Here is a 23,999-nt window from a genome sequence, read left to right on the forward strand (position 1 = left end):
CTGAGGGTCATTTACAATTGAGTTCTTACACCTAAGTTATGTCCTGTAGTGGGTATGATTATTAACATTGAAACCTAGTTTCGGAAATGAATGAATCAATCAATCAATCAATCAATGTTTAGAAAGTAAGATGATATAGACTTACTCTTCGGTTTGTGATAGGGGGTCTAAAAAGATGTCTAAAAAACGGTCTAAAAAACGGTCTGTCCAATAGTGTTAAAAGTATTTGCTATGTCACTATACTAAAAAAAGACACTGTGAAATACACATACTACGCCTTCCCTAATTAGGCTTAGCCAGGTAGGGAGGAGGTCCGAATATCAATAAGAGGGGGTCTTTTAACATCGCCCTAAATTTAGCAACGTAGCGGGTTGCCAGCGGGTTAGAAACAATGCTGTCGTAATTAGACATTTCAGATGGCCCAATTGCTCGGTGCAACTGGTCAAATAGACGCTTTCTCAATGTTCCGTGCGTGTGTGCGCTCAGAGAGTTCTTCAGTGTATCAAAGATATCGGTAAAGGCGGTCCCGTTTGTTGTCAAACCATCCCACCCGCTAATGACTATCACCGCCTGTCGTGCTTCGTGAACAGCTCGAACGAAAAAGTCATGTATCGCTCTGAACGCGCTTCCGCTGCGCGGAAGACACTTGTTGGACGACTGTATGAATACTAGTGTCTCGGATGGACGATGCTTCCCATAAAGTGCCTCGTGGTCATGTTTCACAGCTTCTAGCCCTTCTTGTAGACGGGCTATGGTTTGGTCATGGTGACCCGCTGAGCTTGCCCGAGCAATATGCATCCCCTACCAAATGTTCCTTCCCACTCCACTTTTTTCGGGTCCCCTCTCAAAATATATATTGAAATGGGGATAGCACGATGGCAGTCTGACATAGCAGACGGGTCGATATCAACGGAGACAGCACAGCCGACCACTCCCATGTCCAGTGCAGACGTAGAGAGCAGTCTCTGTAGGTAGCTATCGCACTAGAAATGAAGCTATGTCATGAAAGAAGAATCTGGTGGAAAAACTGTAGTCATATTGAGGATGGTAGGATGATGCTATCTCTAAAAGACTGCTTGCAAGCTTCCTAAGGCATTTGCGATACCTCAGGCCACTAATACGCCACTGTCACGGGTTCCCCCACTACAATATATCACTTAGATAGTATATAGGCATTGTGGGGATTTGGGATCGCCTATAAAGAGGTTGAATTAGCAATGTGTTAATTCGTTTGATAAACACATTATACCTACCGTTTCGGCTCCCATGCAATTGTAGCCCGTGGAGTCCGCGGATGAAGGTGGGTACTCGAGCAACGGATGGGATGTGGGCAGAGGGACCTCCCCCTCCCCCCGTGTGGGATTCACACAGGACGAATCACGCTCATAGGAAACACAAACAGAAGGAATCTTGATAACGACGAGACTGAAACTGTCCGTGACCTCGGCTGGTGAAGGTGGTTGTTATGAGTGCTGGGAAGATCATGGGTAAGTGCGTGACCCAAAATCTCCACTAGGGCAGGTGGTCCAGGTTAGGCAACAGTAGCCCCGTGTACAAATATTCGTCTTCGGAGAGCTGTCGTCACACAGAAAATCAACGGAGACGGCTGAAGAATCCTCTTGAATCTTGGAAATCGAGGGATAAGATAGATCCCCAAGCTTCTGCAAGATTGTGGTTTCCTCTAAGAGCCTGCCGGAAATCACTTCCTTGAGATATTCCCCACTTCCTTGTTGTTCCGGGCCAAAGAGCGTACATCCTGGAGATTGAAACTCAGGTTTCCGAACTCCGCATGAATTTGAGCCTTGACTGTGTCCATGTAGTCGCAAGTTCTGAGGAAAGACACCATTCGTTCTTGCAGATGTTCAACCGAACCGACAGACTCGCTCTGAAAAGCCCCCTCATGTTCGGCCTGCCGGGCATTTCCAGTGGTGGAATTCACCAATTCATCTCGAGCAGGCATTTCATAGTTGTCACTCCGTTGATCGTAAAGAATGGATGAAACTAAGTCATATGCAGAGCCACCTCGGGGCTGTATGAGGCATATTCTACTTCTAAAAGCTAAAAGGATTCATCTACTTTCTATTTACATCAATCTCTATACAAGTGAGGAGGAGGGCATACACATCATCTGATATGCAGCAATGGTTTGATAGCGATGATCTTTCAAACTAGTAACGAGCCTATGAAGGTCAAGAGTCTAAGACGAATATTAAGTGGATTAGTTCCGTTAATAAGAATTGAAAGTTACAGATCTATTACTTTGCATCTGAAATCTGAATCGAGATCACATGTTTCTTCACTTTTTCTTCACCATCAAGGTAGACACGATTTGCTTAAATTCCCTCTCACTTCATGAGACAAGACCTTCATTTTAACCTTTCTCTCTCACACTAAGAGAAGACTCTCCTCTACCTTCTACCTTGATCCTTATCGTGAGAAAGCTTCTCAGCATATCAAGGTAAGACTTCCCTCTGCTCAGGTCTTTGACGCGAGCAAGCTTCATCTCACATTCAGACAGGATATCCTTTTTCTCGTGTCTCAAACGCGAACAACCTTCCGCTCCAATCAAGGTAGGTCTTTGCTTGAATCCTTGCCGCGAGGAAGCTTCCTTTTCATCCCATATTTCTTCACATCAACACAATACTCTTTCTCTCGTCTAATCTCCCTTTACAGAAGAGCAGCTACCCTCACGTTCTTCCTCACTCTCCCTCCGATTCTCGGAGAAGGCAAGTTTACTTTGGTTCATGGCGAGCGCAGACTCTCTCTCGTTTATGAACTTCCTCGCAAAGCTCAGTTGGTATTTCTTGTCCTAACACGTTTGATTTTACTAGTATCGAACCAAAATGGCCCAACGTCCGGATCCCACGTTTATCCTTGCGAAATGGAAACATGGATCGACTTGCTTCACTCGTGAAGAGGTTGCAACGGTGTGTCATTACATCGGGATGTGCCTACAGAAGGCACATGCCCCTAAGATCGAAGCGTTAGCGTTTACGGTGAGCGCAATTGGACAGAGCCAAGAAAATGCCCTGGGACACTGGAATGGGGCCTTCCAGGGGACAAATGGGGATAGGATTAGGTCTCAGTTTATGTACCTGCGGTACCTCGGATCTTTCGACCGGTTGATCCAGGAATTACAGCTTCCAGAAAGTGGCACCATGATCGTGCCGCAAGGAGAGGATACTACGCCTATGGGAAGTTCGCATACAATGGACACAACTGGCTCTCAGGCAACACTCCAAGGTGCCTTGCGGGGAATCACCGGAGCAGACATGGACGCTATGCTCGAGAGAAAGTCAGAGATAAACGCGGGGCCTCCTCCGCAGGGACCTTCGCTGCCAAGGGCGCCTCCCCTGTCAACTCGTGTTCGACTGACTGGCCGGGAACCAGAGCCTAAGCGGGCACGAAACATTCCTGGGATAGGTAGTTTTGACTCACAGGAGCGGCCTCTCCCTGCAATGGTAAATAAGCTTAGGACTACCTTAACGTTAAAGGAGATCTACAACCTTGCAGAGAACGGGGACCAAGCACAGATGAAAAACTTCGGGGAAGTTTTCTATCGAACCTCCCAATTCGCTTACGAGTCGAAGCCCGAATACGCGTGGATTTACCTACGAAGGCGGCCAGATGGATCATACCCTATCAGCGAAGCCAGACTTAGGATCATCTTCCCAGAGTACAAGCTTGTGGAGGAGAGGCTTCGGACAGGTTCACGACAAATCACACACCTTTCGGAACATCAGAACCGCCGTGGTGGCCATTGGGCTCCAAATAACCAGAATACGAGCAGTCCTCGCACGAACAGACCCACTGAGAACCAAACTACTGAGAACCAAATACGCCAATCTCAACTGGACTCGTTCCCACAATCACAGAACCGAGCAGCTACGTTCTATACATCCGTGCAGAAGCCTCCGCGTGCAAAGCCTACCTCCACGCAGAAGCCTCCGCCTACAAACCCTGCCTCCACGCAGAAGCCTCCGCCTGCAAAGCCCCTGTCTGCAAGGTTATTACAGGACTCGTTACTTACTAGTTCAGCGAACCCTCTCAAGAGAGAATCACCAAATCCTGGTGATAGTCCACCGGCATCACAGCGTGTCCGTTTGTCACTGCCATGTAATTCGACCTCGCCTGCACTAAGCTCAGACAGCCAAGTTCCCGAGGGGGAGTGGTATTGGTACGAGAAGGAGATTGGCCGTCCAAGAGAGCTATCACTGAGACCGCCACTTCCCGCACCTGAAGAGATCGCAATCGAAGACTGGCCATACCGGGAATGGGAGTTACCGTCTGAAATTGCCGGGGCAATTCGCCTTCCAACTGAAGTTAGTTATGCTGATCTTCAACGCGCCCGTCTCGCAGCAAGCACCACTAGCTACGTGACAGGTTCCCGGCGAGTTCTACGACCCTCCCAAACTCCACAAGCAAGTCAAATTCCAGCACCAACGTTTTCGACGACCCTCGGATTTCCTAGGCTTCCTGCGGGCTTGCGGAAAGGCAATGCGGACACAGTTATGCAGGGAACCGATGCTGAAACTGCTATTACGATTGAAAGTGATAGTAGCCCTGAGCCTCAGATGGTGAACGTCAACAGATCCAACCAGAACCGTGGACCCGATGATGGGTTTCCTGCTGACATGGACTGGGATCCATACTCGAACTCTCCTAAGCCGGAAAATGAATGAACATACGCTATGTTGCAATGCCTTTTTTTGTTGACAGGGAAATGGGATCTGCCGCGAAGTGTGTCTTGAAACTAGGATAGGAAATTGGTAGTGTGAATAACATATAGCTTTCATATTACATTTGATCAAACACACACCTGTCTCGTATCTAGCTTTTCGCTAATATGGATGTTTCAATTTTCGCATTACACATTTTCTCGATCATCGTGGAAGATCACGGCCCCCCAGTTAGGCCGATTGAAACGCTTCTCTCCAAGCGTGTTGACTAACTGATCAATTTGCGCCACTTCTTGATCGTCCATCATGAAACACTTTTGCAGATTCCCCACGATACGCGCCGGATTGACGCTCTTTGGAATCACACTCCAACCTTTCTTCACACCCCAGCTTAATAGCACATTCCCAGAGCTACATGCTCTCCTATCTGCAATACCACTCACAATGGGGTCTGTGTGAAGCGTACTTCCACTACCTCCAAGCGGCCCAAAGGCAGTTTGATGAATGCCTTTATCAGTGCAGAGAGCATTCAATTTCTTCTGAGGAAGCAAGGGCTGAATCTCCGTTTGATTCACAGCAGGAACAGTGTTGCAGCTCTTGAGCAATTTTTCAAGGTTCACGGTCGAGAAGTTCGCAACACCAATCGCCCGGACTTTCCCGGTTGCCAGCAGCTTCTCCATTTCACGCCACGTGTCTGTGAAGTCCCAGTCGGGGTCGTGTGTGGTACGGTCTTCCTTGCCGTATGTTTCTGGCGATGCGGTGGGCAGCGTTACGGGCCAGTGCATCATGTAAAGATCGACGTAGTCTAGACACAGGTCGTCTAAGGACTTTTGGAGGGCGGACGTGATGCGGCGGTGATCGGAGGACCAGCTATGATTCGGGTGGAAATATCAGCTTTGATTAGATTCCTTTGTGCTCATGGAGTGTAGCTCACAGCTTAGTTGTAACGAAGTATTCTTCTCGGGGGACGTCAGTTTCCTTGAACACTTGTCCAATTTCGGCTTCATTTCCATCTATATTCGTATGTTAGTTATGTAGGAGCGACGTTTATCTTAATAGAAACGCACATAAAGGTGCGCAGTCCTAAGATCCACACCACACGTCAGCTTGAATCTAGTAAGCTAATAAGAGGGGGAAAGACTTACAAAGTGTCTATAGCCGGCTTTGAACGCAGCTTTCACAGCCGCTGCCGCTTCGCCAGGGCCAGCCTTCCATGTTCCAAAGCCAATTGCAGGAATTTTGGCTCCCGTGTTCAAGGTGAACGCTTTGTTCTGAAGTCCTGCCATGGTGAATTGCGTTTCAGTCCCCTATGATCGTAGCACAGGAAACTACATTAGCTTTATCAAGCTCTTGCGGGGTATAGCGCGCTGCCACTGGAGCTCTCCGTTTAAGCCAGACAGCGGAGAGAAAGCCGTAAGTCGATGCACTCGTAACCCCTCCGATCTCTCGGAGAAATACCGCATCCTACGACTAATGAAGCAAAAAGTCAAAAGGCTTTTAGGTTATTGCAATGTTCATTTCTCGTCTCATATTACGCAGATGATTAATCATGCGTCAAACTAAGCAGTCTCCACATGCTCGACGCGATGATTCTTTCCATCGTCCCTGACAGCTTGAATCTTGCTGTTCATCTCCTCTCGGACATCGCGTCTCATCTTCTCCTCCTCGGTGGGGTACGCATGCTTCCACATGGTCCACAACGGGCGCTCGAATAAATCGTCCATACTCTCCATTGACCGACCTTTCATCTCTGGCAGACAGAAGAATATAAATACAACCCCCAGATATGTGAGCATTGCATATAGCAGGAATACACCCCAGCCCATTTCAGTGATCATGTTTGGTGTGGCTCGCGTAATGCCATAGTCGACGATCCAGTTGATGAAGAAACATATAGCCATGCAGAATGATCGCTATCTCTGTTAGTATTCATTGTACTGAGATGAGATATTTGTTGAAAACTCACAATCCTGGTTGGGAAAACTTCAGCTGCGACCACGTAGCAAGCGACAGAGTGGCCGAAAGACCATCCAAACGCGTAGATATATATCCAAACAATCCCAACAATACCTCCGGCAGGAGTTCCGCCAACACTATCTGCGGTGGTATCGGTGAAGCGAAGATATAGTGCAAGATATAGCATGGCCGTGGCTTGAAGCGTTGCTCCAATAAGAAGGGGAATCCGACGACCGATGCGATCAACAAGGTATCCCACGTAGATAATCGTGGCAACCGTCTTCACCACTCCATATACACCGGTGGTAAGTAAGCTGGAGGAGCCACTCTTCACTCCAATCAAGGCAAAAATCTCCGGTGCGTAGTACTGAGAGCCACGTTAGCCATAGGACTACCTACTAGGAAGAATGAAGGGAACCCACGTTCAAGGAGTCAGTACCCGTGAATTTGTGGAAGAGGAATAACATAACCGACAAGAAGAAGCGCTGGAAGTTGCTCTTCGATGTGAAGATATCCTTGAACACAATCCAATAGTTATGTCCCACGAAGCACTCCTGCTCATGTCGAACCTGAGCCTCGATCTCACGGAACTCAGTCTGCACATATTCATGATCGGCAGGAAGTTTCCGCAATTTGCAAATATTCTTCAGACCTTGCTCGGCCTTGCCATGATTGATCAAATATCGCGGAGTCTCTGGAACGAACGGAACCATCAGGCAGAGCAAGGCACCAGGAATGATCTGAATTCCCATCGCCGATCTCCATTGGGCGTCATCATGCTCAACACCTGGGAAAGACCATTTCGCAACGCCGTAGTTTACCCAGAATGCCAACATGAGTGAGGTCACAATCATCAGATTGTATGTTGCAGTCATCGATCCTCGCACAGATTTGGGCGAGTTCTCTGCCAGGAATTGGGGAGTGAGCATTGAAGATGCACCGACTCCCATGCCTGCAATGAATCGTCCAGCAAGAAGTACTTCATAATCGGCAATCATTTGCAATGCCGCACCAATCACAAAAACGATGCCCCAGCCAAAGACTGACCATTTTCTACCGATATAGTCCGACGTTGGCGCAGCAAGTAGGGCACCAGCTGATCCACCTGCTGCAAGCATGGAGGCGATTGTTCCCTGGAAATTGTCAATCATCTATCAAAGATTGCTTCCAGTGGGGAAGGTCAACTTACCTTGCGGTCATCTTCCACGGCTTGAGATACGTTGTTCAAACCGAATGCATTTCTGAAGGACGGAAGCGTCAAGATTCCACCTATGTTTCCTGTGTCAAATCCATAGAAGGATCCTCCCCAGGCAACGGCAACGAGCAGATAGAGAAGGCGAAGATTGAAAATCTCCCTCGGATCAGTCTTCGCCTCGCTGCTAAACCAAATGCTTGTTCCTCCCGCCATGATAGCTTTGGAGGATATTCCCAACAGTCGTTGATGATTTGAAATATATCACAGGCCTCTGAGGATTCCTCGTAGGGATCGAGAGTAAAAAAACCGCGAATGGTGGGATAGAGGTGCGGGTCAATATATAGACAAGGTTAATTTGTGTTCAGCCAAACACGTCACTAGTATTTCCCACGTCAAAAATGTAGCTATGCATGCCGAGACCTTCACCTTGCGTTCCCCATGGGGAAGTGGGGGAGTGGAGTGGAAGTATCGGATTCGGACTGTCCCCCGGAGTTTAGCCTCAAAACTACATCTCGGGGAGCAAGCCGATGGGTGGGACCATCTTTCGCATTTGGGCTAGGGGTGAAGAACTATGCAGATAAGATAAGGGTCATAAAATATTTGCCAGCTGTCGTCCGACAGTTTCAAGCATCTACACTACCCTCTGATCACAGCTAGCAACCATGGCAACTACCACGACTCTGCTTGAAGGGCCGAAATTCGATCCAACCCTTCAACCATCACCGACCCGACCCTACAGCTACTCTGAAGCCTACATTCCTGCTCTCACTTCACAATGTCATGCTTCCAACCTCCTCCAGCTCCCAAATGGTGACCTACTCTGCGCCTGGTTCGGCGGAAGCATTGAAGGTCGACCTGATATCTGCATTTACATGTCCCGTCTTCCAGCAGGACATAGTTCTTGGACAGAAGCAGTGAAAATGACGCACGACCACACACGCAGCGAACAAAATCCCGTCCTCTTCCGTAATCCCTCGAATGGAGAAATCCGACTGTTGTACACTTCCCAAGAGGCGGGGAACCAAGACTCGGCTATCGTCAAACAGTTAATCTCCATCGACAGCGGTACTGCTTGGTCAGAGCCAGCCGTCCTTTTTAGTGACCCGGGCACCTTCATTCGCCAACCTATCGTCGTACTCCAGGATGGAGCGTGGGTTGTCCCCATCTTCAAATGCCGCGCCGAGCCAGGTACACGATGGTTAGGGAGTGATGATATATCTTGCATCCGGGTATCAAAGGATGAGGGCAAGACCTGGATCGAGAAGGAGATCCCAAGCAGCTACGGGTGTGTGCATATGAACATTCAACGACTGAAGAATGGGTCTTATCTCGGACTTTTCCGAAGCCGGTGGGCGGACTGCGTCTACCTATCTACTTCTTCAGATGGATTGGACTGGATTGAGCCTAAGCAGACTGTCCTCCCGAACCCGAACGCAGGTATCTGTTATGACGTTCTTCCATCGGGTCGGGTAGTTCTGGTGTACAACCACTCGTCAAAGCAGGATGCTCTCGGTCGGAGGAATGGTCTCTATGATGATATCAGTGACGGAAGTGACACAAGAGCTAATCAGGCTACCAAGCATGGGAAGGAGGCGTTTTGGGGAGCGCCTAGGGCCCCGTTGTCTGTTGCTTGGAGTGACGATAATGGTGCTACCTGGAAATGGAAGACCCTAGAGGAAGGAGATGGGTATTGCCTGACTAACAATAGTGAGAAAAAGCTCAATCGTGAGTTGTCTTATCCTAGTATTCTGGTGGAAGATAATGGGACTATCCATGTTGCATTTACTTTTTGGAGGCAGCGGATCAAGTATATGCAGTTGCGAGAAGACTTTTTCGAGGCATGAGCTTGTATATTTATTCTTGTTCATTATATAAAATTGACCATTTTCTACGTTGGTAGTGTTGCATTGTCTTATAATATGTGGCACTATTCAGTAAACAAGTCAAGAAGGGTGTCGGGATTGTACAGGGCCAAAGGAACGCTGATAATCAAGGGACCTCAAGAGTTATGTATGCGAGATTCTTTTACTGGCTCATGAGGCTTTTATTTGCAACTTCGTCCAATAAGAAGGGTATGTCTATATCTCAAATTTCTAAACTGCATCCGGAAAACTCTGCTCTACCTCCACGAGATGTTGCATCACCTTCACCACCCAAGCCGATTTCTCTTCTCCACAAGGAGCGTATGGCTTCCGAGGCCAAAAGGCCTTCAGATCGGTTATACCAGCCATCGGTCCAGCAAAATGAGCAGTGGCAAACTTAGTGGCTGCAATACCTTCCTTGCATGCCTTTTCCGCTTGAGCAACCAGGCCTTGTAGTTCTTTCGCTTCCTTGGTCTTCCCTTGATTCCACGAGGAGTAGAGTTTCGCAACACATTTAGGGAACACATTGGCAATTCCAGTAACGCAACCACCCCCACCACCAGCAAGACAAGGAATAAGCCAGTCTGATGATCCAGCATAGACGGCGAACTGCTCATGGGTATACTCCTGGGTGAGTCTGGTCACTTTCCCAGCATTTCCGCAGGTCAATTTCACCCCAACAATATTCGGATGCTGGGCGAGTTCGGATAATGTGTCGGAGTTCATATCAATGCCGTTACACATTGCGGGGAACTGTTTCGCATTAGACGAATGGTTTAACCAATATGTCACTGCAGGTGGAGGGTCTTACACTGTAGATAACAATGGGTAGTGTGGTTGCATCAGCGACATCTCGATAAAACCCAAGCATAGCATCCTTGGTAACTGCCTTGGCCCAATAGCTCGGCGGGAGCAGCAATCCAAAACTTGCACCCGCACTCAATGCGTCCTCTGCCAGCCTGATCGACTCATTCGTAGATTGGCCGCTGATTCCCGCGACAACAGGGAAGTCTGGGCGACCGAGATCCACGGCTGCTTTCCTGGCAATTTTGACCAATTCTTTCCTTTCTTCCGCAGACAATAAAACTGCTTCAGCAGTAGTTCCAGCAAGTACTAGGCCATCGACACCGCTGCGGATGAGGTACGAGAAGAATTTGTATGACGCGTCGTAATCGATTTCCTGTCGGGGTGTAGGTTTATAGAGCGAGATGACCGGACAGTAGATCCCCGGTGGTATGATGGTAGATTTCTTCGCCACGGTAGAAGTCATGGTGTAATTAGATCCTTGTACGAAAGCTTAATAGCTGCGAATACGGCTGTCTGTTTTTCCTTATACTTAATGAAATACGCGACAGGGCAATTCCCTCATAGTAACTCGGCGAGTGTCCGAGATCGGCGGGTTTCCGGAGTCTTTTCCACCGATGAGGCGTAGATGAGGCGTAGATGAGGGGATTGCCCCAATCAAAGCAGTTGTGGGGAATTGTCCCGGGAATGAAGCGATCTGCATTTTCTGATGGTCTCAGCGAATGAAATTGAGGTTATTTCGTCAATCCGGGGCACAGGGCTCCCCCGCTTCTCAATTCATAAACTCGGGGTATTCACCGGTGCCTTCTTGACTTTGTGTTCCTTGATTGCTCTCTAGTGAAATCATGGTGAAGCGCAAGCGGACCTTGACCGACGAAGATCCGGAAACCTTACCGGCCTCAAATGTTTGTTACTCGAAGGAGCCAGCCGTGCTTGACGTTTTGCCGGGGATTACCCGGAAGATCACAGCATGCGGTGCATGTAGGAAGCAGAAGGTATGTGATGAGTCGAGTGTGATAGGGGTTGAGGTTAACAGGGATAGATCAAATGTGACATGACCAATGGACCACCATGCACGCGATGTAGGCGTCGAGATCTCAGCTGTGTTCTGAACAAAAGTCTGCAGTCGTTGGTTGAGGAGGTCAAGTGAGTAATGCACTGCTTGCATCCATCCTAGCCATCGGAGCCAAGCTCATTGATTTCTAGGAATACCGAGGTTCTACAAAGTGATGTGTCAGGGATTCACAAAACTCTCGACAACATCTGCCAACATCTCAACCTTCCTCGACCAAAAGCTCTGTTATCTTCATCAAGTGGGGAACCGGTCGAGGTAGGCGAGAAGAGAAGTGAGAATCACGATCTAGAGCGAGATGATGAAGACTTGGATGGTTGTGAGATATCTCCACCGGATACCCCGTCTGCTGTCCACGCTCCCATCGATACATATCTCGATATTGCCAAACTAGGGAGTCCAGGATCTTCGGAAAATACGCCACCGAGTACAACACGACATAGGCAGAACCCAATGCCTCAAGACCTTGTCAGCAAAGGGATCATTACTGCTACAATCGCAGAGATTCTGGTGGAACGATACATTGCGCGGCTGGATCCATATCTGTATGGGATATGCAGTGGCTACCAAAGCATTCAACAGATCCATACAACATCCCCAGTGTTGTTTGCTGCTATCTGCACAGTATCAGCATTGCAAGATCCTCAAGGACAGCGTGTCTATGAAGTATGTAATCGCGAATTTCGCCGTCTGGTGTCCCGGTCGCTGTTTGAGAAGCACGATATCGAACACATTCGTGCGTTATGCATAAGTTCATTCTGGCTGTCAGATGCCTCGAGAATTCTCTCGAGTGATGCCATCCGTCGGGCAGCAGACATGCGCCTTCATCGCAGCTTTGATCATCTCTCGGTCCCAATAGATCATCGCTTGATAGCTGGCAGTCATGGGACTACCCAGCCCCTACACGATACTGCAGCACTAGAAGACCGTGTGAGACTCTGGTATCTAACATTCATCTCTGATCAACACCTCTCTATTCTTCACAATCGAGATCCGCTACTCCGCTGCGATAAAGAAATTGCGTTGAATGCAGAAACATTTCTTGCTCGAGAAGACACGACAGACTGTGATGTACGGATTATATCTCAAGTTTCCTTGCTGGTGATAATGAGTCAAGTTCGAGACCTACTTGGCTCGGATCAAGAAACCCGAGTGCCACAATCCTTATCAAACCAGATCATTCACTATTCGCGCCAACTAGATCGGTGGTTCGCCAAGTTTTCTGCACTTTTCAAGCCGGATCCACGCATAGGTGATTTTCCCAAACGCGGCCTACAGCTCCATTACCACTTTGGAAAGCTGTACCTCGGACATCAGGTGTTCAAAGGCTTGAACGGCGAGACTATACCACCATATTTCCTGACAGCGGCCAGTATGGCCCACGAAGCCGCCGTGGCAATTTTTGAAATGATTCTCAATGAGGATCTTCAACCGAGTCTCATTGGAATGCCACACTATTTCCATATCATGATTGCCTTCGCCGGTCATTTCCTGTTAGAGGTAACTCAGAACTACCACGGCCAGCTATCATTTGCGCCTGGTCAGAATTATGAGTTGATCCAGAAAGTGCTTGAGTTATTCCAGGATATCCCCGCTGTTCAACAACATCCAATATGCAGAATGACACCTGGTTTGACGAGGAAGTTACGTGAGTGTGTTAGTGTGTTGCAGGGGGATGGGCATTTACCTTCGTCAATTGGCCACGCGGTTGGCTCTATGGATTATATTCACAAGTCTGCTCATGTACCGCCGCTGAGCTCATTTACTTTCCCAGGGGAATCACTTGTTGAACCTGTAGATGACTTTTTGTTGGCGGACTTTGGGGAATTTACGTTCCCGGGAATGATGTCTACTGATATTTGACCTTCGAGTAATTGGTACGAATTTATAAATGGTTTATGTTGACTTGTATGATAAACAAGCGGTTTCAGAATCGAAAGGACATGGCTTCTCAGGTAAAGTAGCGATCTTACCTTTCCCTGGAGGCTATTTGCATTGATGGCTTATGCTGCGGAGAGCTGTCCGAGTACTCGGCGGGGCAACTATAACCTCCAATAGTTTAACTAACCATCTTGGAAGAACCGAAATCCCAGTTTCACCAAATACCACTTTGCCAAACCTAAAATGACTATTCAAACTTCAATCTCGATTTCAAGCGACACTAAACAATCATCTCCCCGCAAAATGGAATACCAACACCTAGGAAAAAGCGGCCTCAAGATCTCAAGAATAATCCTAGGCTGCATGACATACGGCAATCCCAGCTGGGAAGGCTCACCCTGGGTATTAGACGAAGAGAAATCCCTCCCACTGATAAAAAAGGCCTACGACATGGGAATCAACACCTTCGACACAGCAAACACCTACTCAAACGGAGTCTCAGAAACCATCCTTGGAAAAGCCCTTACCAAATACTCAATCCCACGAAGTCGAGTCGTGATCATGACAAAACTCTACTATCCTGTCCTCGAAGACGATCTAGATGCACGACCAAACCCAGCAGTCAACGACGGCCCACTGGTGAATCAAATGGGCCTAAGTCGGAAACACATATTCGATGCCGTGGACGGATCCCTACGTCGACTGAATACAGAGTATATCGATGTCCTGCAGCTGCACAGACTCGACACTGAAACACCTCCCGAAGAGATAATGCGCGCTCTTCACGACCTGGTTCAGATGGGGAAAGTGCGATACCTGGGTGGGTCGAGTATGCACTGCTGGGAATTCGCACGTTTGCAATATATAGCAAAGATGAACCATTGGACATCCTTTGTTAGTATGCAAGGACTATATAATCTACTGTATCGCGAAGAAGAGAGGGAAATGAACCCATTCTGTGAAGCCGAGGGTGTGGGCTTGATACCGTGGAGTCCTTTGGCGCGTGGGTTGTTGGCTCGGCCGTGGAATGAGGTTTCTGCGCGTGCCGGCCAGGATGAGAAAACTAAGAAGTGGTTTGTTGGAGGGCAGAATGAGGAGATTGTTCGTCGTGTTGGGGAGTTGGCTAGGAAGAAGGGGTGTGAGATGGGGGCGCTTTCCATGGCTTGGTTGTTGCGTAAGGGGGCTTGTCCTATTGTTGGGTTGAATAGTGAGAAGCGGATTGAGGGGGCTCTTGAGGCTCTTGATGTTCAGTTGTCGCGGGAGGAGATGGAATGGTTGGAGGAGCCGTATCAGCCATTGGCTGTTCAGGCAATTTGAATAGTAGTTTGTTGTTCAAAGATCTGTTTATACAAGTCTTTTAGAGATATCGCATCAGATCACACTTCTATTAGTGATTCCTTTGTAAGACTGAGATTATATTGGTGGATTAAGTGTAGCCCGCATGCCGCAGGACACATTGCATTCAACTATTTGAACTATCTGCAAGATGTCGAATGGATACATACAGCGTGGATAAAAGCCAGCCTGCAGTACCAAGGAAATACTACACCGATGAGATATGGAACATAAGAAAGCTGACGCAGGTAGTTATGCACCATATGAAAATGTCCCGAGGGACTGCTCAAAGAAAAAGGCATGTCTCAGATCTAGTTGCTTATCCAGCAACAACGCAGAGGACAGAGAAGAGAAAACCAACCTTGTACTTCAGGGTTAGGGAAGGTTCACCGTAGAGAATGGCAACTCGGCAGGCACTGGAGTTGAATGATCACTTCTTGTGAGTAGGACTGCAAAATCAAGGGTCAGAGACCTCTGGCAATTCAACGACGTTCGGACAGTTTCTGTTATCAATTTCAATGGGGACCAGCCCCGGCGTGGTGTATAAGGCGAAGGTATGATCTGGTATGATCGGGGGATGCTTCAAGCTGGAGTGGCGGCGTGGCGTTTCGCGTTTACTTCTGACGAGCCCTGGAAATCAATGTTGGTATTAGTCTTTCCTAGCTGTCGGAATCCTGGGAATTGTCTTGTAGGACGTTGGATAGCGGATTCCAGGATTGGTCTCTTGCCAAGTCAGGTTCGTCTCGCTTTCTTCTTTACACTTACGTCCAACTGGCTGATGTTCCGTTTCTGACCGGCTGCTTCCGTCCTCTTGATGACCTTCTTCTTCGGCCGAACAGGCTTGACCTCACCAGGCTCGAAGACATCGTCTGGCAAATCGAAGCTGTGGGTGTTCAGTTGAGTTCATGAATTCGCGAGCGATAAAAATTGACTTACTTGCGAGTATGAGTGACAGCTAGTTCCATGACCTCAGGCTGGAACCCTGTCCACGATGTGCAATTGGACTTGAAAATGTTCGCATCAGTGGAGATGTCCAGCTCTCGTGATTGACCTGGAGGAGTTAGAAAAATTACACAGCGGTAGCGGAGTCATTACCTGGTTCGAGAGGCTTCAACTCCAGTCCGATATAATACGTAGTGGTGTAGACGGTGTGACCATCGGGTTCCGGATTCGTCTGGCTTTCGCTTGGCTCTGGGACCTCTGCATTCTCGAGGGTGTTCTGGATAGCAGCTTGGTGAACGGCATCCTTCGTCTCATCAGTCTTCTCAGTTTTGGTGCCCTTAGCCTGATACTGTGTAGATCCATTCTTAACGGCTTCCATTTGTTGTTCGTTGGCGATAGTATGAATTCTTTCGAAGCCTTTGGGGAATGGGTGGGCAACTGCAATGATGGGTTTGCGGTCAAGAGCTCCGACAAGGTGGCGCAGCTTGGACTCGACAAGACCTGACCAGGCTGACTCGGCCTCCTTAGTCCTGCTAGAGGCAGTTATGCTGATATAATACTTGTAGTCGTTGGTGAAGAATGTGTGGCGAGTGAACAGATCATTCCACGAAAGCTGTTTCATGAAGATCTTGTCCACTATATCTCCTCCTCGCTGGAGCTCCCTCAGGATGACAGCCTTTGTGGACATACTAATGTTGTGCGTCGCACACATGGACGGATATGCGGGAGTGATGATGGGCATCAGATGGAACCGATCGCCATGATAAATCTGATATTGTCAGTTCATACTGTCGGAAGAAAGGGGAACCATGGGCGTACCTTCGGGTTCCAGACTTTCATCTGAAGCGGGCCATCCTCAATCTGCTTCAGTAAGACGGGCTGGGGCCAGCTCCACTTGTTCATGATCCGGAAGAACTTGCCCACAATGACAGATCCGCTGGCTTGAGGGTAGAGTTGGCAAACTCGAGCCACCAACATAGCCCACGCGACACCACCGGGGAAACCGACGATGTTGGAATAAATCGCACGCCCTTCATATGGTCAGCTTAATCACATCATAATACGACATTGACGATGAGTCACTTACGTTGAGCCCAAAGCTTGATAGCGCGCAATGCAAGACGGAAGGTTTTTTGCTGAGGCACAAGCTCTAGAATCTCATCTGTGACACGAGTTCCATTCAGCGACCGCACTTCTCTCTCATCCAGTCCTCGGAGATAATCATTGTTCTTAAGGTCCAGGTTCATCGGGATAGCAGGGATAATGAGGCGCGCGAAAATCAAATCGATACTGATTCCACATAGTTCAAGTTTGATGATGGGAACGAAGGCATCGGGCACTGGTGTCATCTTCTCGATTGCACCTTCGCTGGCCATTCTTTGGAGGATAGGAGGGAAGTCGGAGAAGAAATCATCGATCAGGACATGCTTCGGTCCAACCACTAGGGTATCGATATCGGATCCTGCCAGCAACCGTGGTCAACCAAAGAACGAGATCCAGTGTTCATCTTGCATTGCAACTTACCTGGTCCATAAACACCCAGGCGATAACTTCCATATGTGAAGATTTTACCGCCGGAAGCCTCAACGGCAGCATTCGACAGGCCCTTCTTGCGACTGACCGATTGCACGAACTCTACTGCGACGCGCTGCAGTAATTGGAGGACTTGTTGCCTGTGCCGGCATCAGTTTCGGAGCTTTCAAGCTTCCTTTTCCCAACCCTGAACACACCTTTTCTCTGTCTCTGTGGGGAGCTCGAAGTTGTTCTGAGCCTTGAGCTCCGCAATCAGATCGTCGTTCGCCGCAAGCTCGCCCTGGGTCGGCAAAACTGTCGAAATGGGAGGAGTGACACCCCACTGGCGAACGGGTGGTGCGGACATTGTAAATATTATCAAGATTGGTATAAAGGCTTGAAAAGGACGGCGTGAAGGTAGGGAATTGATCTCGGAAGGTCGGTGACGATCGAAGAAAAAGAGCTCCGGAAATAGATTAAATGACGCTTGAGGAAAAATTCAAAGTAAAATGACTGAGAAAGTGAATCCGGCGCACACGACCCAAAGTGAGTAAAGAAAGGAATGATGAGGAGGAGATTGTGCCGACATGCAAGGTTCGTCGGCGCTTCTTGGATCACGCTTACTCATGCCGTCACATGATCTGTATGCCTGATCAAGCCGGGATGTTTACGCTCTACATTTTTGCATCATGAACCATGTTCCATTCCAAATTATGATACGCACAATCAGCCTAGCATGTTCTTGATCTTCTCAGTGAGAGAGTCGACACCATTCGGTCCATTGTCAGCAAAGAATCGCGACATCTTCTTGTCAAGCCATTCAACATCGTCCTTGCTATCACCCGGACCCCCTGCCCAATCTGCATAGCGAATTAGCTTGCTTAAATCTTTATTTCGGGTATAGGTTGACTTACGACCCCAGATCGAAGGGAAGATATCCAGTGTCCCAACACCGGGCTTCATACAAGCAACTTCATACTCCGAGTCCTCCGGCCTAAACGGATAAAACAGTCAGTTTGTCCAAATTGAAAAGGCGCTAATCCAGCATACGGGAAATAAAGATCGGTCTTTCCCGGCAAAACAAGAGTCTTGGCTTTGATGGATGCCATGGCCTTTTCAAAATCACCATTATACGGCTCTTGCTGCGAGACATCTCCATTTTGCCAGGTTTGTAGCATAACCAGCAGATTCTCGGGATCTAGGAAGATTGTGTCAGATCTTTGAGGCCATCCGTATTAGACCCAACAATACCTTTGGAACAGGCCCACTTCTCCCAAAAGTTGACCATGAAATCCTCAAGATTGTTGTATCCGAGCGCAGTTTCATGCAACTTATGCCGATAAAATGCCTGGCTGAGGCCCCTGTTTCTATTTGTCAGAGGATTCACACGCATCCACATTCCCTGGCATCTTACCATCCAGCATAGACCCGACCCATAGCCCTCAATCCAGCATTTTTCTCTTCGGCACTCCAGGTAAATGCCTCCGCACTATTTCTAACCCCAAGTTCCCCCGTCCCAGCAGAACTAAGCTTCTTCGCCGCAATAAGCGAGCTTTTCACACCCTCCAGAAAGACCTTGTTATGTAGCGAAGTCTTCGCCGACGTGCAGAAGGGAATGACAATATCCATAAACTCCGGATACTGAGTCGCCCATTGGAAAGATTGAGCACCACCCATCGACCAACCCACGACAGCGCGCAAATGCGTGATGCCGAAGTGCTTGGTCACGAGCTCATGCTGCGCTCGCACATTATCGTAGAATGAGACCTTCGGGAATGGACCGGGGGCAGGCTGGTTCGATGGGGAAGAGGATTGGCCATTGCCAAACAAAGCTGTGATAATAATGAAGAAGTCCTTAGGATTGAGGAACTTGTCTTCGCCGATCAACCAGAAGTTGTCGGAGATAGCTGTATATACTGTTGTGTCAGTTTTCTCTTTACTCAGACACACCGTGGACAATGCAGAAGTGTCTTGGATAGAATTTACCTCCCGAGAACCAACTTGGATAGACGATGGCTGGAGACTTGGGATCACCAAAAGTCTTGTATGCGATATGGGCATTTTCAATCTTTTGTCCACTCTGAAGCTCCCAGTCTCCCAACTTATAGGTTTCGTATTCTTCAGACATATTCACTCTTCTTTTTGTCTGTTTTCGGGTCAAAGTGATGAAGTTGCAAAGATTCTCGTCGGAGAACAGCGATATGCAGATGTCCTCTCATTTATAGTTGGAGTTGGAGATAACGACCCCGCTCCTCCGCACGGCTTTAATCGGAGCTATCCTATACTTCGGATATTTGTCACGAATACTTGCTACAAGCCCTGAATGATTATCTAAACTGGGCCTCCGGCGAGATATCTACTCAGCACGGAGGAATTCAAGCTTGCTTTCTAGGTAGTTCTCGGCCACTTTTCGGGTTGGGAGGACCCCACCTGAGCTTGGTGAGCAACAACTTTAACCAACACTTGCAGGGCAGTAGAGTTTCGGATCAAATATATTATTTCATGCTGTTTGGAGTCGGCTTGTTCCTGGTTTTAATTCTAGTCGACTTCAGGTAGAGATCTTCAACACCGCACTGCTCCAGGTCTGTGGAGCTCACCCAAAGTTCTAAACCAAAGTAGGCAAAAGCCAAGCTGCAAAAACGAGACGCTAGTGAAAATAATTGTGATATGATTATCAAGCAGATGGAATTTTGCGGATGAACTTTGCGCAGTCGAGATATATATCTCCGTTCAATCTATAAACCAACCTCTTAAGTCTCCGAAAGCATATACACCAGATTTTAGGCCACGCGAAATGGCTTTCCCTTCCCCTTTTAGTGCTCACCCCTCGCCCCTTTTTGATCACTGAGTAAAATGAGCACGCACCTGAGTATTACATACTCATTCACTCATTGAGCATCACCTGGCCATTTCGTAAGCTGGAGGACTTATCACTGAGCGTCACCTATGTAGATCTACTCACTGCGCAAGGCCAAAGTAAAGCACGGGAGCAGCTAAGTCAGCAGTCATCTCAATAACCTGCACCACGCTAGCCTTATCTAGATGTAGTCGCTCACCTAGCACTCTTGACCGTGGTCCCGTCAACAAAAGGCTGGCGTAATTAATGTAGCGGTCGATCCTCGGTAGTTCGCCTCTAGCTAGGCCTGGAAAAAGCTCGCGACAAGCTTAGGTTTTAGGCTCGAGCTGGTCACGTACGGCTCGCGAGCTTTCCCAGGTCTAGGGTCTAAAGCTGACTAAATCCAGTATCACATAATTCACTGATAATTGAGAGAAAACTGTTATGGAGAAACAATACTCCCAAACTATTTGGCATCTTTCCCATATTGCGACATAATGGCGTGTTGCCAATTGCGTGCTCCTAGATACATATCACTCGAAGCCATCTATTTCCCCGCAGGTATAAGATTGAACGTAGTAACCCTATTTTCTCGACTCACCCTCAGCAACAAAAATGGGTAGCATAGCAGCAAATCCTTTCCAAGATGTCCCAGTGGGCCGAACAGGTAAATGATACAATTGATAATTTTAATTGATAAACGGAATTAAGAACATGTTTAGAGGGCCTTGAAGCTCTCATTGGGCAGTTCCGAGCCGATACCGATCCCAACAGAACTGACCTCCTTGTGGGCGTCTACAAAACGAACGAAGGGAAAGCCTATGTGTTGCCAAGTGTGAAAAAGGTATAACTTCCCAAGTTCACTATTCTACACCGGCGCATCACTAAATCCTTGCTATTCATGTCACAGGCAAAGACGACAATATTCAATGATCCCGATTGGCATCATGAGTATCGCCCTTCCTCTCTAGGTTCCCAGAATTATAGGGACTTGAGTGCCAAGTTGCTCTTTGGGGCGGATCATCGTCTGTTGCGGGAGAAAAGGTATAAGAGGACGCACATTTTCTTTACCAATCGGTCCCGAGCTGAGTCTATTTATCAGGATAGTTTCCACACAGACACTCGGCGCAAGTGGCGGATGCCATGTCGGCGCAGTTGTGTTGAAGAATCATTACGGACCATGGAAGCAGACTGGGAACCCCGAGATCTTCCTTCCAAGCGATTCTTGGTGTAAGGCGTCGCTTGATCACTCATACAAAAGCAATGCTGACCGAATCACAGTAAACCATCCTTACGTATTTCAATCTGCGGGAATCAAGCCCAGCGTTCTGCCGTATTTTAGCAGCAAGACGAACAGCTTCGATTTTGTGACGTTTGCAGAGGCCATCAAGTTGTTGCCAGCTCAATCCGTTGTCCTTCTCCAGTCTGGAGCCCAGAACCCAACTGGATGTGATCCATCACCAGATCAGTGGCGAGAGCTCGCCTCAATTTTCTCCCAGCGTGGTCACTTGGCATTCTTTGATGCTGCGTATCCCGGATTTGCCTCAGGAGACATTGACACGGATCTTGAAGGAGTTCGTTTGTTTGCCGAGCACGAAATCCCGCTTGTCTTTGTCTCGACATACGGAAAATCCTTTGGGCTTTACAGCGAACGCGTTGGGATTCTTTCCATTCTTGTTCCAAGCGAGGAAGTGGGAAAGAGAATAGAAACGCACCTGAGACTACTCGCACGAGCTGAGTCTGGCGCACCGCCCGACTTCGGGTCCAAAATTATTGAAACTGTTCTATCAGATGAGGTTTTGGAGCGCCAATGGCGGGAGGAAGTGCGTGATATGGCAAACCAACTCAAGCATCGTCGAATTGCGCTTAGGGAAGGATTGGAGAAATTGGGAACACCAGGTGACTGGCGGCATATCACTGAACAGAACGGGATGTTTTCGTAAGCTACCAATATCGAACTCGGGGAGATTTACCTTACTGACTTTCTTTAGATACGTTGGACTATCTGTGGAACAAGTCACTCTCCTCCGAAATAAGCACCATGTTTATCTTCAGGACTCTGGGAGAATATCTATCGCGTATGTTTGATGAGCATAATTTGGGAACAAATGCCGAGCTGACATGTTTCTTGCCTTTAGTGGGCTCAACAAATTCAATATCGACTACACTGCTCGCAGTATCAGCGCTGTTGTCAAAGCCACAACACCCAAATGAACTCGACGGGTGTTGGTTCACTGGATCAACTATATAGATGGGAAAAAGTGATTTGGTAGCATCAATGGACCTCGGAATGGTTTTCGTTACTTGGTCATATTGCCAAAGACGCCGCAATTTCAGATCCTCGTTTGGAGTTTCTCAATAAGAAGCAAATTCCCCCCCCCCTAAGTTGTTGTGGATGTTTTCCGGCACCGAATCTGTCCAAAAACTAACTATTTTAGGGGCTCTCTCTTTCTTTATCTCAAATAGTTTCCTTGCTCTATTAACTTCTTCGTTTCAGTTCTGTTTTTTTGGTTCTCAAGTTATTTACGTTCACTAAGCCTAGTCCCACTCTGTCGGAGTACCCAGTGAGCACAGCTTTAGCCTAAGCAATCACTGAGTATGCCCTAGGCGTTAATTAGCAAGGCCTGAATGCTCCATTGAGTATATCCTTAGCATTACTTAACATTACGGAGCATACCCTAAGCATTCACGGAGTATCATCTGACTGCTTATCAAGCAAACTAGGCGCTGAGGAATCAGCCTGTGTTGTGAATACTCAGTGAGTAGGACCCTGAGCACCCTATTAAAACGGCGGCACCGCAATCGGGCAAGTCGCGGCCGCGGCCTGAAATCCGGTACATATAGCGATATATATTTACATCAATGGCGTCACCCCATTTCTTCTAGTACTGAGGCCGAGGAATCTCAATAACCTCCGTAGTCCGACCATAAGTGATACCACCAAGCCGACTAACAGGCTTTAAAACATTCAAGTCGATAGCACTCCTCTCCTCATTGACAGCATCATCTCTGACCCAGAAGCGAACACCTTCAACCATAGCCATACAACCAGACTTCTTGCCAGGAGTAGCGCGACTCTCAAACTCCTTAATTTCAACAAGCTTAGCTTCAATCGACAGCACAGACTCCTTAACACGGGCAGCCTTGACCACGGCGCTGGGAGCCTGGTGCAGTCCCGAGGTCTCCCACTCAGATACACCGTATGGAGCATTGATACAAGTAGAATTGGCCGCCTCGATGAAGTGTTCTGAGATAATATTGACAACACATTCCTTCGTCTCGGCCAAGTTCTTCAATGTATCCTTTGCCTTCTCGAAAGAGCCCGAGAACCCAACGACGAAGAGTGGAGGGTCATGGCAGACAACCTGCGAGTAACTGAAAGGTGCCAGGTTTGTAGACTTGCCATCAGCTGATCGAGTGCTAACCAAGGCGATGGGCCGAGGCACCATTCCCGAGATCAGGAGCTTATAGTTGGAGACTGCAGGCCGGCCTTCGGCATTGGGATCGATCTCGACGTGGTTTTTCTTCAAGCTCTCGCCGTTATCATTTGCTCCATCTCCGTACTTCCATGTGGGGTTTGGGGACTTGGTGTAGACGACTTCGGCGCCCTGGCGCCAGTCTGGGCGCGCGGCTTGGGTTTTTTCGAAGTCTGGGTGGGCGCTTGACATGTCGTGCGTTTGGCTGAAAGATCGGGGGGTTGGGTATGGGAGTTTGATTTGCGTGCAATTTGCCAGAAGACGTGTTGGACTGGAGATTATAAATCAGCTTTGTTCACCGTTGCCCCGCGGAGCTTCAGATCGGTGTGGATGGTGGGTAATTGGGTTTGTTGGTAGGGGATGGTGGCATTGAGGTACTTACAGTGATTGCAGGGAGGATTTCCGAGTAACTCGGTACATAGATGTAAGTAAATGCATGAAGACTGGGG

The 23,999-nt window shown here is 48.2% G+C and overlaps 10 protein-coding genes across 10 annotated transcripts; 5 read left to right on the forward strand and 5 right to left on the reverse strand.

Moving 5' to 3' along the window:
- Window positions 1–2,843: 2,843 nt before the first annotated feature.
- PENARI_c010G04340 (uncharacterized protein) lies at window positions 2,844–4,682 on the forward strand (the record flags this gene model as incomplete). Its single annotated transcript, XM_022632215.1, has 1 exon — window positions 2,844–4,682. One exon carries the CDS (start codon window positions 2,844–2,846, stop codon window positions 4,680–4,682), a length of 1,839 nt encoding a protein of 612 aa, XP_022487920.1.
- A 185-nt stretch (window positions 4,683–4,867) lies between these two features.
- Window positions 4,868–5,965, reverse strand: PENARI_c010G12342 (uncharacterized protein; the record flags this gene model as incomplete). Its single annotated transcript, XM_022632454.1, has 4 exons — window positions 4,868–5,549; window positions 5,614–5,692; window positions 5,747–5,762; window positions 5,825–5,965. The coding sequence occupies 4 exons, from the start codon at window positions 5,963–5,965 to the stop codon at window positions 4,868–4,870; spliced, it is 918 nt and encodes a 305-aa protein (XP_022487889.1).
- A 273-nt stretch (window positions 5,966–6,238) lies between these two features.
- PENARI_c010G03852 (sugar porter family MFS transporter) lies at window positions 6,239–8,043 on the reverse strand (the record flags this gene model as incomplete). Its single annotated transcript, XM_022632203.1, has 4 exons — window positions 6,239–6,592; window positions 6,646–7,002; window positions 7,058–7,768; window positions 7,825–8,043. The coding sequence occupies 4 exons, from the start codon at window positions 8,041–8,043 to the stop codon at window positions 6,239–6,241; spliced, it is 1,641 nt and encodes a 546-aa protein (XP_022487708.1).
- A 449-nt stretch (window positions 8,044–8,492) lies between these two features.
- Window positions 8,493–9,674, forward strand: PENARI_c010G01440 (sialidase family protein; the record flags this gene model as incomplete). Its single annotated transcript, XM_022632128.1, has 1 exon — window positions 8,493–9,674. The coding sequence occupies one exon, from the start codon at window positions 8,493–8,495 to the stop codon at window positions 9,672–9,674; it is 1,182 nt and encodes a 393-aa protein (XP_022487731.1).
- A 249-nt stretch (window positions 9,675–9,923) lies between these two features.
- On the reverse strand, window positions 9,924–10,962 carry PENARI_c010G01823 (dihydrodipicolinate synthase family protein; the record flags this gene model as incomplete). Its single annotated transcript, XM_022632140.1, has 2 exons — window positions 9,924–10,445; window positions 10,504–10,962. 2 exons carry the CDS (start codon window positions 10,960–10,962, stop codon window positions 9,924–9,926), a joined length of 981 nt encoding a protein of 326 aa, XP_022487960.1.
- A 379-nt stretch (window positions 10,963–11,341) lies between these two features.
- On the forward strand, window positions 11,342–13,431 carry PENARI_c010G08428 (uncharacterized protein; the record flags this gene model as incomplete). Its single annotated transcript, XM_022632331.1, has 3 exons — window positions 11,342–11,491; window positions 11,539–11,642; window positions 11,703–13,431. The coding sequence occupies 3 exons, from the start codon at window positions 11,342–11,344 to the stop codon at window positions 13,429–13,431; spliced, it is 1,983 nt and encodes a 660-aa protein (XP_022487753.1).
- Window positions 13,432–13,752: 321 nt separating this feature from the next.
- On the forward strand, window positions 13,753–14,766 carry PENARI_c010G02813 (aldo/keto reductase; the record flags this gene model as incomplete). The annotated part of the gene is made up of 1 exon (XM_022632168.1): window positions 13,753–14,766. One exon carries the CDS (start codon window positions 13,753–13,755, stop codon window positions 14,764–14,766), a length of 1,014 nt encoding a protein of 337 aa, XP_022487924.1.
- Window positions 14,767–17,964: 3,198 nt separating this feature from the next.
- On the reverse strand, window positions 17,965–19,366 carry PENARI_c010G08752 (homoserine acetyltransferase family protein; the record flags this gene model as incomplete). The annotated part of the gene is made up of 6 exons (XM_022632342.1): window positions 17,965–18,098; window positions 18,153–18,232; window positions 18,289–18,436; window positions 18,490–18,599; window positions 18,653–19,145; window positions 19,225–19,366. 6 exons carry the CDS (start codon window positions 19,364–19,366, stop codon window positions 17,965–17,967), a joined length of 1,107 nt encoding a protein of 368 aa, XP_022487704.1.
- Window positions 19,367–20,720: 1,354 nt separating this feature from the next.
- PENARI_c010G04464 (uncharacterized protein) lies at window positions 20,721–22,288 on the forward strand (the record flags this gene model as incomplete). Its single annotated transcript, XM_022632217.1, has 7 exons — window positions 20,721–20,741; window positions 20,799–20,918; window positions 20,985–21,118; window positions 21,177–21,304; window positions 21,356–22,013; window positions 22,066–22,152; window positions 22,213–22,288. 7 exons carry the CDS (start codon window positions 20,721–20,723, stop codon window positions 22,286–22,288), a joined length of 1,224 nt encoding a protein of 407 aa, XP_022487896.1.
- A 668-nt stretch (window positions 22,289–22,956) lies between these two features.
- PENARI_c010G00399 (flavin reductase family protein) lies at window positions 22,957–23,742 on the reverse strand (the record flags this gene model as incomplete). Its single annotated transcript, XM_022632099.1, has 1 exon — window positions 22,957–23,742. The coding sequence occupies one exon, from the start codon at window positions 23,740–23,742 to the stop codon at window positions 22,957–22,959; it is 786 nt and encodes a 261-aa protein (XP_022487859.1).
- Between the last annotated feature and the right edge of the window lie 257 nt (window positions 23,743–23,999).

This window comes from Penicillium arizonense (genome assembly GCF_001773325.1).
Source record: "Penicillium arizonense strain CBS 141311 chromosome Unknown PENARI_contig010, whole genome shotgun sequence".
Taxonomy (NCBI): Eukaryota; Fungi; Ascomycota; class Eurotiomycetes; order Eurotiales; family Aspergillaceae; genus Penicillium; species Penicillium arizonense.